The 17,399-nt window shown below is 50.7% G+C and overlaps 1 protein-coding gene across 1 annotated transcript in view; it reads right to left on the reverse strand.

Moving 5' to 3' along the window:
• Positions 1–17,185, reverse strand: part of LOC149361392 (uncharacterized) — a 101,089-nt gene extending 83,904 nt beyond the window's left edge. Inside the window, exon 1 of the mRNA XM_089568064.1 lies at positions 17,164–17,185. Within this exon, the coding sequence (XP_089424190.1) occupies positions 17,164–17,185 (22 nt within the window). The remainder of the gene's footprint in view (positions 1–17,163) is intronic.
• Positions 17,186–17,399: the final 214 nt, after the last annotated feature.

Raw genomic sequence — 17,399 nt, forward strand, 5'->3', positions numbered from 1 at the left:
CCTCCTCTACTACTACATCTGCCGCTTGTTGTAGCGTATCTTGTATTGTGGCGATACTCCCCTTGGTTGTCCAAAGGGTGATATCGTCCGCGTACAAAGAGTGTTCTAGGTCTGGGATTTTCGCGAGTGCGTGTGCCATTTTGATGAGGGTTATATTGAACAAGAAGGAGGAGAGGACCGATCCTTGCGGCATTCCTCTGTCTACTAAACTGAAGGTGTCGGATTTGATTTCGCCAATTTGAATTTTAGCCGCTCTATCAGAGGGAAGGTCCTTGTTGGAGTTAAACGCTATTTCGCCCACATTCAACGGTGAAAGAGATTCTAGGATTGCTTTGTGTTTGACGTTATCAAACGCTTTTGTTAAATCTAGAGCTAAGATTGCCCTGGTGCTCCTTTCTTGCTCCTGAGATAGGACTTCGTTTGCTAGTCTGAGCATCGTGTCCTGTGTTGATAAACGTGGTTTAAAGCCAATCATAGTGTCTGGATATAAATTCTTTTTGTGCATATGAGACTCGAGTCTGTCTAGTATGACGTGCTCTATCAGTTTTCCTATGCAAGATGTAAGCGAAATAGGTCTGAGGTTTTCGAGCGCGAGCTTTTTGCCCGGTTTTGTGATGAATTTGACATTGACACGTTTCCAAGCCGCTGGGAATTTTCCCTCCCTCCAACACTTGTTCGCAGAATGCGTGAGGGCTGTGATGGAAGCGTCTTTTAGGTTTCTGAGTGTCTTATTGTTAATGCCGTCTTCTCCCGGGGCGGATGTCGTGCGTATCTTATGGAGGGCTGCTCTTATTTCCGCTATTGTTATGTCAGCGTCCAGGAGGGGGTTAGGTTGTCTTTTATAATCTGGTAGTGACTGCGTCTCTCGGGTTGTGCAGAAGTATTTCTGCTGTAGCGTGTTTTTAATATCTTGGTCCGTGCCTCGGTCCATGTTTAAAACTTTGATGATTTCCCTTTGAGTCGTAGCTTTGTTTGATTCCGGATCAAGGAGATGCCGCAGAAGATTCCACGTCTCTCTCATGCCTAGATTGCTATTTGCATTTTCGCAGATATGGTCCCATTGCTGCCTTGTGATTTCTGCGGAGTGGTGTTGAATTTCTTCTGTGAGTGTGAGTATCTTGTTTGTAAGCTTTTCGTTGTATTTTTGTTTAAGCCATCTTTTTTCTAGGCTTTGCCTTGCCTCCCACATGTGTGTAAGCCGGCTGTCACTCGCATTTACGCCTAGGTCATGTACTAGTACTTTAGTGGCATTTCCCATGTCTGATAGGAGGGTTTGTGTCCACTGTTCTAGGTCTGTGATCGGCTCCTGATTTTGGTCGTGGGTCATCCTAAGTTTCTCACAGTCGGCGATCTTGTTTTTTCTGGGTTGGGGTTTGAGCTTGCCAATGGTGATTTTATATGCTATGATATAATGGTCACCTCCCAGATTTTGTCTGGTGTTGCTCCAGCTTAAGTCTGGGAGATTTTTGCCTATCGTGAGGTCCGGGCACGTGGCCCTGCTCACGCTGTTGCCTATCCTGGTAGGATGCATGGGATCCGTGTATTGGGTTAGCCCTCTTTGCTGGATAAAATCAATTAGGGCCGTGCCTTTCTTAGATATAGTTGCGTGTCCCCATTGCACGTGTTGAGCGTTGATGTCGCCCACAATTAGGGTTGGCTTTTGTCCTGCAATTTGTAGGTCTTTCAGTATAGCGGCTTTCGCTGGTCCAGCCTGCGCCCTGCAGTGGCTGTATGCGTTCAGTATGAACAGAGAAGAGGAGTTTGTTTTGCTTGTTAAAATTTCGATTAATATACAGTCGAGCTCTACGTTTTCAATGTCGTGGTTAACCACGGTAAGGTTTCTCTGTACCATCGTAGTGGTTAAAGGTCGTTCTGTGATGTGACATGGCAGAACTGCCCGGTACCCTGGCAGTTTTAGTCGAGATATTCTGGGTTCTTGGATCGCTATTACGTCAGGTTTTTCGGATTGCGATTGAATGTGTAATTGCAGATCTGCTTTTTTGTTGCGCATAGATCTGCAGTTCCACAGCCAAATTGTTATGGTTTTAGGATTGGCCATTGTGCTGGGATAGATAGATTGGCGCCCCTTGAGCTGACGGGGGAAGCCGACGTAAAATTTCCTGTAGAATGGCGTCGATTACGCCGAACTTGTGATTTACATCCTGTATGTGTTGTTCGAGTCTTTGTGATAAATTGTCCACTGTTTGTGTTAAGTTATCGAGTTTCTGACTGTGCTCTTCCGCTTTTTGTTTCAGTTTTTGGACTCTATCCTGCAATGAGGGATTTATAACATCAGCTACTGCTCGTTTTTTGCGAGGTGTTTCTTCCTTGCTTACTGCGCTTACTGGGGTGTCGACTGTTGCGGACACAGTAGTTTCCATTTCTGTAACTTCCTGCATTGCAAGTGGTTTTGGAGGAGGGTCCTTAGATTTGGCGGGTGCTTTTAGTTTACTGTTTTCCTGTTCCAAGCGTTTGATTCGGTCCGTAAGTATTTCAATGTGGTGGAGTGCCTGATCGAGTTTAGGCTGTAATAACTGCAGCTCCGTACCCTTTCCGTGAGAGGCCACTCCCGCCCAGCTCACCTGTTTCGGTCCGGGGCTCTGCGTCCGGCTGCTGGTGCCGCTGTCTCCTCCACTGCGGCTGCTGCTGCGTCCACTGCGGCGGCTGCTGTGTCCGCTGTCTAAGGGCGGGAAGGAGCTCGAGCGGTCCTTCCTTTGGGTGGATGTTGAGCCGTCGCTGTTCCGGGATTTTGATCTTGACTGGTGCTCCGACGTTTTAGTGTGGGGTCGTTGAAATCTTTTCTTGCAGCTGTTATCACCTGTGCGGTGCCCTTCTCCGCAGACAATGCAGACTGGGTCGCAGATTTCTTCCTTGAGGTGCTGGTTGCCGCAGTGCGGGCACCGTTGTTGCGGTGGCTCCGGACATACGTCTCTTCTGTGTCCGACTCTTCTGCAGTTCGTGCGCGTCTCTACTTTTGGAATGAAGGGGTAGACCGGATACAGGACGCCGAAGTATACGATGCTATCTGGCAATTCGTCCGCGTCGAAGTGGAGCAGGAGGGACTTTGATGTTCTTCCCATGGTTCGTGCTTGCACAATTTCAGGGATTCTTTTGCGAAGTTCTGTCATCATTTATTGCTGAGTTTCGCCATCGTAAGCCCGGTAGATGATGCCCTGCAAGGCCTTGTTCGGAGGAGCGATTTACGCCGTCATGATGATGTCTTTGCCTTCCATCTTGATTTGTTTGACTGCGACGTAACGTAGTACGTTTGCCTGCACCGGCGTCGATATGGTGAACACATTCTTTGTACAGTTCGTTCTGGATTGGCCTTTGTCAGCCTCGGTCGCGGTAATGCCGCTCGCTGATGCGATAGCTTGCCTGATGGATTTCTCGCTGTAGCGCGTGATGTCTACGCCCCCCGTTGGTCTGTTGATCACCTTAGTGACAAATCACCTTAGTGACAAAGGATGGCTTGTATGAATTTCCGGCGATGCCCGTTGTACTATTTAACGCCCCCGCTACTTTTGAGAGAATGATGGACACTATTTTGCATGGACTTGAGTGGAAGGCATGCTTTTGCTGCCTCGACGGCATCATGGTCTTTTCCCCGGAATTTAACACCCACCTCTCCCATTTTAAGCACGTCTTCACCTGCCTCTCTGACGCCGGCTTACAGCTGTACTAAAAAAAATGCCGTTTTGCCGCCCTTCAGTTAACCATCTTAGGCCATGTTGTCTCTAAGCAGGGGGTCAGTCCCAACCCAGCGAAACTCCGTGCTGTGGTTGATTTTCCGAAACCTATCTCCATCAAAGTCCGGCGCAGCTTCTTGGGTTTGTACGCGTATTTCCGTCAGTTTACTCGCAACTTTGTGTCCATCGGTGCGCTTTTGACCCAGCTGCTGCCTGGAAGTACGATTTATCACTGCGGTCTCCAGCGCGACGCATACAACACCTTGCGCCGCCTCCTCACGGCGCCGCCCATTCTGCGCCATTTCTGCGCCATTCTGCGCCCAATCTACAACCATTCTGCGCCATTCTGCGCCGCTCCTAACGAAGTTCTCACAGAGACGCCAGTAGACGCAGCGCTGTCCTCGCCCACCGAAAACCCGGCTTTGACGAATACGTCGTTGCCTATTCTAGCTGCACACTCACAGCAGCAGAACGTAATTACTCTGTAACTGAAAAAGTGTGTTTGACGATTGCTTGGGCCCTCGCGAAGTTACGACCGCACAACTATGGGCGCCCTTTTGACGTTGTAACCGACCACCATCGTGCTCTATTGGCTTTGCAACCTGAAAGACCGCTCCGGCCGCATCACTATGTGGGCCCATCGCTTGCAAGAGTATGATATCCGTGTCGTATATCGCACCGGCGGCAACCATCAAGACGCCGGTGCACTGTTCCGCTGCCCCCTTCCAGCCGAGATCGCCAGACTTTCCACCTAAGGCGTTTCTCTGCCCTTCGTTCGCATCAGCGACATGCCTTCAGAGAAGCACATGGATCCATGGATTCCTTCCCTTCTCGACTTTCTCGCCAACCCGACGGCTGCTTCATCGTCACGTGCGCTCCACCGGCAAGTTGGCCATTTTTCGATTCGTGAGAACCTACTTTAACGCCGCAACAACAGCTCCGAAGGCCGCAAGTGGCTGCTTGTTCTTTCACGTCACTTACGATCGGAGATATGCGCATATTGTCACGTTGGTAATCAGCGGCTGAGGGTCCACAGCGGGTCAACAGACGTGCGCTTCCAGATCACTTTCACTTTCACACACACACTTCTTCTTCTTCTTGAGAGGCGCTTCCGTCTGCACGAGCGCTGGCGTCATTAGACTCCCTCCTGCGAAGGCCTCGACCCGATGCCGCCACGAACGCAGGGGTGGTCTCGAGAAGAGTTAGTGCGCCCTTTCGTAGTAGGGCTTCAAGCGAAGGCTCGTGAGAGACGACCTCATAATTCAGGGCTCCAAGGCATCGCACAATTCGGTAAGGACCGAAATGGCGGCGCAAGAGCTTTTCACTTAGGCCGCGTCGTCGGATTGGGGACGAAACTCAGACGAGGTCACCCGGGAGGTATTCAACAAGCCGTCTCCGTAGGTTGTAGCGTTGCGCGTCCTGGCCCTGTTGATCTTGAATGCGAAGCCATGCGAGTTGGCGGGCAGCTTCGGCGCGTTGTAAGAAGGATGCAACGTCGTCATTTGGGTGGTCATCGTCATGGGGCAGCATGGCATCGAGTGTTGTCGTCACCTGACGGCCATAAACGAGGCTAAAGGGTGTCATGTTGGTGGTTTCTTGGACGGCTGTATTATACGGGAACGTGACATAGGGCAGGACGTCGTCCCAGGTTTGATGTTCCACGTCCACGTACATGGAAAGCATGTCTGTAAGCGTCTTGTTTAGACGTTCCGTCAGTCCGTTAGTTTGGGGATGATAAGAAGTCGTCCTACAATGACTGGTGTGAGCAAAAACTAGAATATGGTGCAAGAGCTCAGAGGAGAAGGCAGCCGCTCTGTCCGTAATCAAAACTTGTGGAGCTCCATGACGTAAGACGATTTGATGCACAAAAAACTGGGCTACGTCGAGGGCGGTGCTACTCGGAAGGGATACTGTCTCTGCATAACGCGTGAGATAATCAGTGGCTACTATTATCCGCCTTTTCCCTGAGCTTGATGTAGGGAAGGGTCCCAGCAAGTCCATGCCGACTTGTTGAAATGCATGTGAAGGCGGCTCAATGGGCTTGAGGAATCCGGCTGGCTTCACGGACGGGACCTTACGGCGCTGGCAATCCCGGCAAGTGCGGACGTAGTGTGCAACGTCATGACCCAGACGCGGCTAGTAGTACTTCTCTTGAATTCTGGCTTGTGTTCTAGTAATCCCAAGGTGGCCGGAAGCTGGTTCGTCATGGCGGGCATGAAGAATTTCATTGTGTAGGGACACGGGGACGACCAGCAAGTACGGCCTAGTGTTGGCAGCGAAGTTCTTAAAGAGAACACCGTTACGTGTGCAGAGAGACGACAAAGAGCGCCTGAAGGCTTTAGGAACTGTGCTGCTGGCTCCTTCAAGATAACGAATGACGTCGCGAAGAGCGGGGTCGGCGCGTTGATGCTCGGCGAAATCGTTGGTATGGACGGCACTCAGGAATATTTCTTCGTCGTCAGCAGCATCATCCGCAGCTGGTTCCACGCGAGCACGAGATAAACAGTCTGCGTCTGCATGTGTGTGACCGGATTTGTAGATGACGGTGATATCGAATTCTTGAAGTCGAGGGCTCCATCTAGCTAGGCGGCCGGAAGGATCCTTGAGATTGATCAGCCAGCATAGGGCGTGATGATCGGTCACTACTTTGAAGGATCGGCCATAAAGGTATGGTCTGAACTTGGAAACTGCCCACACGATGGCGAGGCACTCTTTTTCAGAGGCAGAATAGTTGGCCTCTATCTTGGAGAGTGCACGGCTGGCATAGGCGATGACACGTTCTTGGTCCCGCTGAACTTGAACAAGGACAGCACCCAAACCAACGTTGCTCGCATCGGTGTGGACCCGTGTGTCAGCAAGCTCATCAAAGTGCGCCAGAGCGGGGGGTGACTGCAGGCGGCGTTGAAGCTCTTGAAACGCCTTCTGCTGCGGAGGTTCCCACTTGAACGGTACATGCGCTTTTGTCAGATCAGTAAGGGGTGAAGCAATTTTAGAGAAATTCTCCACGAAGCGGCGGTAATATGCGCATAGCCCGAGGAAGCGACGAACTTCCTTTTGGTCACGCGGCGGTGGAAAATTGGCAATGGCAGATGTTTTTTCAGGATCCGGAAGAACCCCTTCTTGGTTGACGATATGGCCTAAAAACTAGCTCTTCATAAGCAAAATGGCATTTTTCGGCTTTGAGAGTAAGCCCTGATGATGTTATGGCCTGCAAGACCTCCTCGAGGCGACGAAGGTGCTCCTCGAAAGACGGGGCACAAACGATGACGTCGTCCAGGTAGACCAGACAAGTTTGCCACTTCAAATCCGCAAGGATGGTGTCCATGAGCCTTTGGAAAGTCGCGGGTGCCGAGCAAAGACCAAATGGCATCACCTGAAACTCGTACAACCCGTGTGGAGTGATGAATGCCGCCTTTTCGCGGTCTCTTTCGTCTACCTCAATTTGCCAATATCCAGACTTCAAACCCATGGAAGAAAAATATCTTGTGTTGCATAAGCGATCCAAGGCGTCGTCAATTCTGGGCAGCGGATACACATCCTTTTTAGTGATGTTGTTTAACCGACTGTAGTCAACGTAGAATCGTAAGGTGCCGTCCTTTTTCCTCACAAGCACAACAGGTGCCGCCCACGGGCTCCTAGAAGGGCGAATAACGTCGTTTGCGAGCATTTCTTTTACCTGTGTGGTAATAGCCTCTCGTTCTTTGGTAGACACTCGATAAGGTGACTGCCGGAGTGGCGGAACATTTTCGTCTGTAATAATGCGATGTTTCGCAAGATGCGTCCGCCCGACGCGTGGCGAGGACACGAAGGCACCACGGTAGCGACTGAGCAGTTCCCGTACTTTGTCTCGCTGGTCGGGCGGCAAGGTTGGGTTAATATCGTACTTGACACCAGCAAGTCCGTCGGGCTCAGTTGTTGAAGCAGATGTTAAACTGTGCACAAACCTATTTTCACTAAGAGCGTCAATATACGCCACAGTAGTTCCCTTGTTAAGGTGTTGGTGTTCGTTGCTGAAGTTGGTGAGAAGAACGTTGACCTTGCTATCGTCAAGGAAGACAACAGCCCTGGCGACGGAAATTCCTCTGTCCAGTAGCAACAGCTGCTTGCTTTCGACGACACCCTCAAGTTCCCTTATGTGCTTTGAGCCGACGGTTACCATCACACTGGAACGTGGAGGCACGGTCACGTGTTCGTCCAGAATGTGCAGCGCCGCTGGGAGAACACTATCCACGGATATGGCCTTCTCGGTCGAGAACTTGACGGACTGCGATTGCAGATCAATAACTGCACCGTTCTCGGTCAGAAAGTCCATACCGAGTATGACGTCTCGGGAGCACTCCGCTAACACTACGAACGTCGCCAAGAATGTTTGGCCTTGCACGGTTACCTTCGACGTGCACGTTCCCGTAGGTGTAAATAAATGTCCTCCTGCAGTACGCAACTGTGGGCCATCCAAGCGGTTGTGAACTTTTTTAGTGCCGCGGCGAATTGTCCGCTAAGTACTGAATAATCGGCACCAGTATCCACCAGCGCAGTTACATCGGCGCCGTCAACCAAAATCTCCAAGTCGGCAGTTGGTGGTGTCTTACTTTGGGGATGTCGAGGCGTTCGGTCTCGGCGCGGTGCGTCGAAGGAGTTCGGCATCGAGGAAAGGCGTCGCGGCCATGGAGGGGTGCGTCAGGACATCGGCTAGTTTTGAGGTACGTGGGCTCAAGAATCGTCGGTACGGCTACGGAATTCGGCGTTGGTTGCGAACTGTCTTGCGGCGATGGAGGATCTTGTATACTTTGTCGTTGAGCAGCCGCACCTCCAGAGGCGGCTGCATCTAGTTTCCCCTGCGGGGACTCTGAGACTGGCCTCAGCCCGGGGAACTGTAGCGACGCGGCGATGGAGATCGAGAGAAACGGCGCTGTACGGAGTCCGCTTGCGAGATGTAGTCCGCGATCTCCTGCGGTCGTTCTCCATACATCGGACGATGACAACCGACGGGGAATCCTCGAAGGCCCATCTCCCTGTATGGGCAGCGACGATAAACATGTCCAGCCTCACCGCAGTGGTAGCACAGCGGCTGATTGTCTGGCGCTCTCCAGACATCCGTTCTGCGGCGTCCTAGCCGCTGTGGAGAATTCGGCTGGGGAGGTGGAGTTCGTGCAGCGGCGGAGGCAGGTGTGTCGTAACGTCGGTTCGGCTGCGGTGGAATAAAACGGTGGAATGACGCCAGCGCTCGTGCAGACGGAAGCGCCTCTCTAGGAGAAGAGGAAGTGTGTGTGTGAAAGTGAAAGTCATCTGGAAGCGCACGTCTGTTGACCCGCTGTGGACCCTCAGCCGCTGATTACCAACGTGACATCTGGGGCAGGTGCTGGGTACGTCGTTAATGCACCGTACGCCCCCTTCAAGCCGCAATTCGAGCCCCGTACAAATACCGAAGGTAGACACGCCAGTCCACCCGGGCAGTCGCCGATTACAGGGCTTACCTCCCGAATTTGGACTGCTCCCTGTTTCCCATTGTTCACGGAGGGCAGGTCCTACAACGATGAATCCTCCAGCTACATTGTCGCCGGTACTGCTCCACCACCAGCGAGAGCCACCCCATTTTCGCGGTCAACCACACGAGGACGCCGAAGACTGGCTAGACCAGTATGACCGAGTGGCCATCTACAATGGTTGGGGCGCTGACTGCAAGATGCGGCATGTTTATTTCGCCCTTGAAGACTACGCGAGGACCTGGTTTCTGAACAATGAATCTGGCCTTGGAACGTGGGATACGTTCAAGACAGAGTTCCTCCAAACCTTCAAGGACAGCACGTCGCGCAGGGAGAATGCCGACCTGCTTTTAAAAGCCAGACATCAACTCCCCAGCGAGAGTGTGACGGTGTATGCTGAGGAAATGAAGAGGCTGTGCCGGCGTGCCGACCCAAACATGTCGGAGGAAAGGAAGGTGAGCTTCCTTATGAAAGGCGTCAAGGAGCAGGTGTTCGCCGGCCTGGTTCGAAGTTCTCCAGTCACGGTAGCTGACTTCGTAAAGGAGGCGAACACCATCGAAAAGTCTTTGGACATGAGGGCCCGACAGTACGACCGTACAACAGCGTCGATGCTCACGGCCACTGTGGAGGGCGCCACGGTGAAGTCGGCAGACTCCTTACGTGAGATGATGCGATGTATTGTGAGGGAGGAACTGGCAAATCACTTTCCGGACAAGGAAAAACCCCCGCCTAGCACTCTTGCTGACGTTGTCCGTGAGGAGGTCCAGCAAGCTCTAGGCACTTGTACACCAATACCTGTTGCCGGCCCTGTGCAGCCTCAGCCACCGAATCTCAGCTATGCCGCCGTCACACGCCGTTTTATTCCACCGCAGCCGTGGCCTCGTGGTAGAGCACCCGCTTCGCCTTCGGGAGGTGGTGGGTTCGACTCCCGCCACCGGCCGGTTACCCACCTGTTTTCTCAAAATGCGTACAAGCTATGCCCCGGCCTGGCGCTCGGCTTCCTAGGGCTGCATTGCTTGGGAAAGGAGCCTGCGCCTTCAAATCCCGTCACTGTGGGCAAAGAGTCGTGCGGACTTAATTGACAAGGTCAAAGCGAAAGAAGAGTCGTGTGGACAAAGCGAAAGGGATGAAGTAAACTTGTTATGAGAGGCGCTTCCGTCTGCACGAGCGCTGGCGTCAATATTTTCATGCTACCTGCACAGCGGTCAAGCGGGTGTCTTCAGGACCAATACCCGCACACGATGCGCTACTACTGGCGTGGAATGTGCACCTTCACCATGAAGTACGTACGCTCATGCATTCCCTACCAACGTCGCAAGACACCTCCCCTTCGTTCTGCAACAGAGCTGCAGCCGTTACCATGCCCTAAACGCCCATTTGGCCGTGTTGGCATTTATTTATACAGTCCGCTTCCATACACTGCAGCCGGCAACCGTTGGACTATTGAGGCGGTGGATCACCTGACACAATATGTCGAAACTGCTGCCCTTCCGGCTGCCACAGCGACGGACGTCGCCTCCTTCATTTTGCACCGATTCATCCTACGTCGCGGTGCACCTCCTGAACTGCTCACTGACCGAGGCCGCGTGTTCTTAGATCTTCTCAAAGAGTGCAGCACGATTCACCGAACCACCACCGTCTGTCATCGGCAGACCAATGGCCTCGCTGAACGATTTCACCGCACTCTCGGAGAGATGGCGTCCAAGTACCTCGCTTCTGACCACACGAATTGGGATCTCTTCTTCCGTACGTAACTAATGCGTACTATACCGCTACGCAGTCCACCACCGACTTCTCTCTTTTCTTCCTACTTTACGGCCGCTAACCCTCTGCTACTATCGACACAATGCTCCTTACCACCGTATATCCGTATATCGGCCTGTTTCCGAAGCCGCGCAACACACCGAAGCCTACAGCCAAGTCGCCTGCTCACTCACCACTGACACCCCATATCGCCAGCGCTGCCCTCTCGACCAAAACCACACCTCACCGAGCTATTCTTATGTAGCACTTGTGTGGCTCTGGAACCCTTCAGGAACTTCCGGTCTCTCCTAAAAACTTCTAACCAAGTACCAAGGTCTCTACGGTGTACTGGAGCACGCCTCTCCCGTTAATTATGTCGTGGAACCCCTCACGTTGTCTCGTGGTCTGCGCCGCCACGGACGGGAGACCGTTCATATCCAGCGCCTCAAGCCATGCTACGACCCCGCTGTCTTGCTATCACACTAAGTCGCCAGGACGGCTCGTCTTGTCCCTGGGTCGATTGTAAGGATAAAGAAGAAGATGCGTCCGATGATGGCACGTGGTTTGTGCCATTAGGAACGATCGGTTGAGTTTCGGGTGGTTGGTTGAGGTTTTTTTCTCTCTGAGCCTTTTCCCTTATCGTTTTGTGGGAATCAAGCACACGGTGAGGCCGTAAGCCCGGGGTATGTCTGCCCAGTCTCCCGGCCAGGGGAGCTCCTCCTGGTCGGCATCCCTTTCCCCTGAAGTCTTGCCCTTGGAGGATTTTTTGCACAGTGGCGTCGGCAGCATCCCGGTTGCGCTGGTGAGGTCCGCCATTTTGGACGCGGCGGTATTCTCTGCAGATCCTCAGACCTCGCCTGCGTCAGAGATCTCCTAGCTACCTCGTCTTTTGCATCTCTCCTGGTAAGCTCTTTTATCCCACCACATCTGGCTTGTACGAAGGGCATTGTCCGAGGCGTCGGCTCTTCGCTGTCTCCAGTTGAGACCCTTGATCTGCTGTCCGCCGCAGGTGTCGTTACTGTGCACCGCTGTAACAGAGATAATCGCAACATGCGGGTGCCCACAAAGTCGGTGATTGCCACCTTTGCCGGCACGTCTTGCCCCAGTGAAATAAAGGCCTGGCCTCTAATTTTTCGGGTTGACCAGTTGTCGTCTGGGCCTCTGCAGTGCATCAACTGCTGACGCTACGGCCATAGCGCCAGCAGTTGCAAATCCACCTTGCGTTGTTGTTCCTGTGGAGAGAGTCATGACACGAGCACTTGCTCTGAGCAGAATGAGAAGTGCTGTCTTTGCTGTGGCGCCCACGCTGCTAATTCCTCCAACTGCCCCTCTCGTGCGCAGGAGATTCGGATCTTGGAGCTTATAGACCAGAATACGGCGGGTAAATTGAAATCCACCATTTTGAGAGAGCTGTGGCGCCATCTATGGGGCGCGCGGCAAAACGGCGGCACTGGACTGCCACGCGAGGCGGCCGCGGGTATGGGTATCGTTCGCGCTCTTACGTTTCATAGAAGATTTTGTGACGGGTTCCTAGAACAATCATATAAGGTGAATTTCAGCCTCATGCCAAGGTCGCTCTGCACATCTGGCGATGGCGGAGGCAAACCCTGTGTCCACAATTGCAGCGGACATGAATTGATGTCATGTCCATGGCTTGTGCAGTCTCACTGTCGTTTTCCTCTTGTGGGCTGTGCTCTGCGGCCTTCTTGTGTCGCCTCTTAACACGGTAACTTGCCTGCCTCAACAGCTTCCGCCTTCCCTCGACAACCTGTGTTGACAATATAAAAGGTTACACAATTTTCTTATCTCAAATCTCACTCAGAACAGCAGGACATAATTTAGATGTACACAGAAGACGGAAACAAGCAATATTTACATTTACACAAATAAGGATGCAATAATTTATTGGAATCCTTCTCATATATAGTTTGGCTTTTTTGTTTATTTCTTATGTAACAAGTCAACTTAAAAGCATTAAAATACTGACACTTCTACCTGCAGTTACACTGAACACAATAACAGAAATGAGATAATGACAACAGTGAGACACAACTTCCTTCTAGCACCCAGCGCTGCGTCTAATGGTGGCTATGTTCCGTTTGTCTGTCCCTTGTCCCACTGGGCATTTAAGCAATTTCCAGATCAAAGGTATAATTTGCTTATGAAGCCTTATTTAGAATACATTTTAATCAAATGGCAGCCTCCCCACATTAAGGCAACTTTACAGTTGAAACAAATGACTCTAATTTGAAAATGACAAAAAAAGTCTGAGACTCTTTCTTTGAAACAGAAATATCCGTTCACATTAGCTCATATCTATTATGTTTAGAGCATTCAGCCAATTTTGTGCTCTAATTAGCAATATCGATTTCCACACTTCTGCATCGGCTGTTTTCTATACAACATAATTAGCTCCCTTTCAGAATTACCACACTGGCGGTTCTTTCATGCAGCATAACCATTTGAAAGTTCTCTACGTTTGGAAAACACTTCTCTGATGTAACATTATTAGGTGACTCCTCTGTACAGTGCACCAACGCATCTACTTTCACCACATAGCAAAACCTCGCTGTTCCTTTCAAAACCACTTATTATCAACGTGTGTACGTGTCATTCTTTGTGCAGCGAATAATGTAAATGGAGCTCTGGCAAGCTCTACATTTGTAGGCTATCTGAGTATTGTAGCAACTAGCAAAAGCACTAACCTTATAGAAATAACTTAGCCTGAGTCATCACTCCGACCATTATTATGTTAAACGATAGAAAAACCATGTTGAGCAGCAGGATTCCTTATCCCACAAATCAAATTTGTTCAAGCGAGCATCGCCGCGCCGCGCTACGTACAGTGCAGGCCGGCGCCGCTCAGTGCGCACGCAGCAAGGTGGTGTAAACTGAACGTAGCGTTTACCTTCTTAGCGTAGCCGAGGTGAAGCATAGGCACAGGGTTCAGCTCTGTTGGCCGCTGGTCGATAAATTGGTCCGAGCAGACCTGCATATGCGATTACGCAGTTACCAGGTGCCGCGACATCGTAAGCATAGCGCAGTAGCTGCGGCAACGAGGCAGTCGCACCGGCATTTTAACGAAAATCAACTTACTCTTGCATTTGCGCTGGGAACATAGTCCTTTCTATGAACCGCAGTAATCCACTTGTGGCGGAGCTCGGCATTTTTTTATGCCCGGCGGAAAGCGATGCAGGCTGAATATGCCACAGCGGCACAACTCGCGACGTACGCCGTGCTCGTCGCATACGGTGGTCAGCAGCCTGCTTCTTTTCCGTTGGTTATTCGCACATCCATAAAAGGCGCAGTGAAGCCCTGATGAAGCTTTGTACTTCGTTGCGGCAGGAATAGACATATTGGCTCATCGAAAAGCACCGCAGACACACACACCCACGTACACGCGAACGCTGCGCGAACGTGTTTTGGCAGTCCAGCAAAGATGGCGGCCGGTCGCTGGGTTCCGGAGTATGCGCATGGCTCGTCCGGTTCGAGAGTATCGTATTCTGGTCTATAGACAAGAAACGGTGTTCGCGCCGAGAAGCTGCACTGGATATTAAGGAACGGGGGTACGGGTATGCAGGGGTGACCGCTCATCAGGGAATGATATTAGATTCGTCGCTGACTCAGGCAATTGTGTCTGCTGTGGAGGCGTCCATGAGAAAAACGGTAGAGAGAATTGCTGCAAGTGTTTTGGAATGCCTCATCAACGTCCTCACTTCCCAGCTTACTAATGCTGTGCAGGCCAGTTTGGCTTCTCTATCGAATGTAATTACCCCTCCTCTTGTCCGTTCTTCACTATCTGCGACATCTCAGTCCCAGGAACAAACTTCTGCCCCCAACACTGTACTTACTTCGGGTACTTCCAGTGACGCTGGAATTATCTCTGATTCCGAGATGATGGCGCCTGATGTGCGGGTCCTAAAGCGCAGCGGGTCCCCAATATCTCCTTCATCTACTTCTCCTCGTTCACAATCCAAATCAAAGAAGCAGCAGCTTGGCACTATGCCGAAGGATATCATTTTAGAGCAGGCAGCTGCTGCTGCTCTGGTCTCGAAACCATAGCGTCGTTGCGTGTTTTACAGTGGAACTGTCGCTCTATTCTTACAGCTTCAACAGAATTGCACTGTACTTCTTCCCAGCTTAATCCGGATGTCATAATTCTTCAAGAAACGTGGCTTTCAGCTGACAGACATTTTCACTTTAAAAATTATCGTTAATTTCGTCTAGATCGCCAGTCACGAGGAGAAGGTTTGCTAACGTTAGTTTCTTTAAGATATGTCACAAGGCTAAGGTATATTTTCAGCTAATGTCCCCTGACTGTCAGATTTTAGCATTAGACTTTGTTCTTCCCGGGTGCTCCCCATTTTCCTTAGTAAATGTTTTTCTTCCCCTATGGAGTCCAGGATAAGAGACCGCTAGATTCGCTTCTTGCTAGCTGTGGAAACCCAATTCTCATGGCTGGTGATTTCAGTTCCCGCCATGTGTATTGGGGCTACCGCAGAAATCTCTGTGGGAAGCGCCTTTTGGGACTGGGTTTCTGATAACAGCCTTATGTGTTCAAATTCTGGATCGGCCACTTACCTTTGCGCTCAGTCTAAATCCGTTTTACATCTATCATTAACCAGTCCTGGAATTGGCATAATGAATTGGTCGACTGTTGATTGCGGCTCCTCAAGTGACCATATACCTGTTCGTTTTGATATCATATGTCGTGTAACAACTACGGATCGTCCGCTGCGGACGCATGTAAATTATGACAAATTTCAGACAATGTTGCGCTCTGCCCTCGCGTCAGTTTCTAACATCGCCAAGGACCACAAGTCAACAAGCATATGCCTGCCTTTAGAGAAATGCCGGAAAAAAGTGGGAGTTCCTGCGGCGGCCGTCAAAAGGGAATTCCTTTAATCATTGGTGGAACGCGGACTGTACGATGGATTACAGGCGGAGGGAGGCAGCATGGAAAAAGTTTCTTTATAACCAATGCCCAAATAACTGGAAAGAATGTAAATTCATAGCAGCCACCTGTAAACGCACAGTTTCTCGTTCGAAAGAGAAATATCACTCTGAACATTTTGATTATCTCTCAAAGTCGGGCAACCGACGGGCATTATTTGGCTTTTTACGGTCCAGAAAACAGGTCATGCCTTCTTTTGATTTACAGTCACTGGTTATGTCACCTTAGGAAGCTGTCGAGGCGGTTAAATCAATTGCCGCGGGCCTGCATAAGCTTTTCTCGTCTCTATTTCCTTTACGTCCCATGTTGTTTGCGCCAAGGACTCCAAATAATTATTTCGCTAAAGTTACTCTTTCGGAGCTTTCTCAAGTTGGTTAGAGATTACCAGCTTCTGCTCCCGGTCCTGATGGTGTCACTTCAAAGATGCTCAAGATTCTATTTGAGGCGTCTCCGGGCTCTTTGTTACACCTGGTCAACTATTCTATCAAACAATCTTGGAGCCCTTCTGAGTGGAAGCTGGCGAAGGTGATCCCTTTACTTAAAAACCAGGTTGGTGGCTCTGAATTGTCAAATATTAGGCCTATTTCGCTAGCATGAGACGTGGTAAAATTAATAGAAAGGGTGTTTCTTATGCGGGTTTCTGCCTTCGTGGACCGCAGAACTACTCTCAGCCCGTGTCAACACGGCTTCCGGCCGCGATGTTCGATATGGAATGCACATGTAGATCTTGAGAGTCGTACTCTTCTTGCTAGTCGTCAACGTCTCTAAGCTGCTTTGGTTACGCTCGACGTCTCTAAAGCTTACGACAATGTAGAGCATCCCATCCTAACACACAGGTTACAGTACCTCCAGTTTCCAGAATATTTAGTTGCTTGGATATCTGCATTTCTCTATAAGAGGGAATTCTCCTGCGTCCATAATGGGGTGCAATCCGAGAGGTACAAACAGACGAGAGGTGTTCCGCAAGGAGCTGTCCTTTCGCCTGTGCTGTTCAATATTCTTCTGAGCTCCAATCCTCTCCACCACCATGTTCGCACTTACTTCTTTGCAGACGACATTGCATTTTTTGCTGCTGCGCCTGATATACATTCCCTCTATGATCAATTGCAATCATATTTGAGTTCTGTTGAGCAGTGGTTGAGCATTTACACCTCAAATTAAATGTTAACAAGTGTGCCGTTCTTGTTTTTCCTCTACAGGATCCTGTTGTGGTCTCTCTTTCATGCAAATTTCAACCAATTCCTCAAGTTCAATCCCTAAAATACCTAGGCGTCATTTATGACGACAAACTCACCTGGCGGCCTCACATTGACCATGGTGCTGAGAAAGGGACTCGTGCCGCAGGCATGTTACGGAGGTTATGCAGTCACAGGTACGGTATGCGCAGGGATACGCTCCTAATGATTTACGTATTGTATGTCAGGCCAATTTTAGAATTTGGCTCTGTGTTGTTTTCAGGCTCGGCTTCATACAAACTTTGTCCTCTCATCCTTTTGGAGAGAGAGGTGCTTCGGATGTGCCTTGGCGTCC

Source organism: Amblyomma mixtum, chromosome 2, assembly GCF_055824585.1.
Source record: "Amblyomma mixtum isolate Tamu chromosome 2, ASM5582458v1, whole genome shotgun sequence".
NCBI lineage: Eukaryota > Metazoa > Arthropoda > Arachnida > Ixodida > Ixodidae > Amblyomma > Amblyomma mixtum.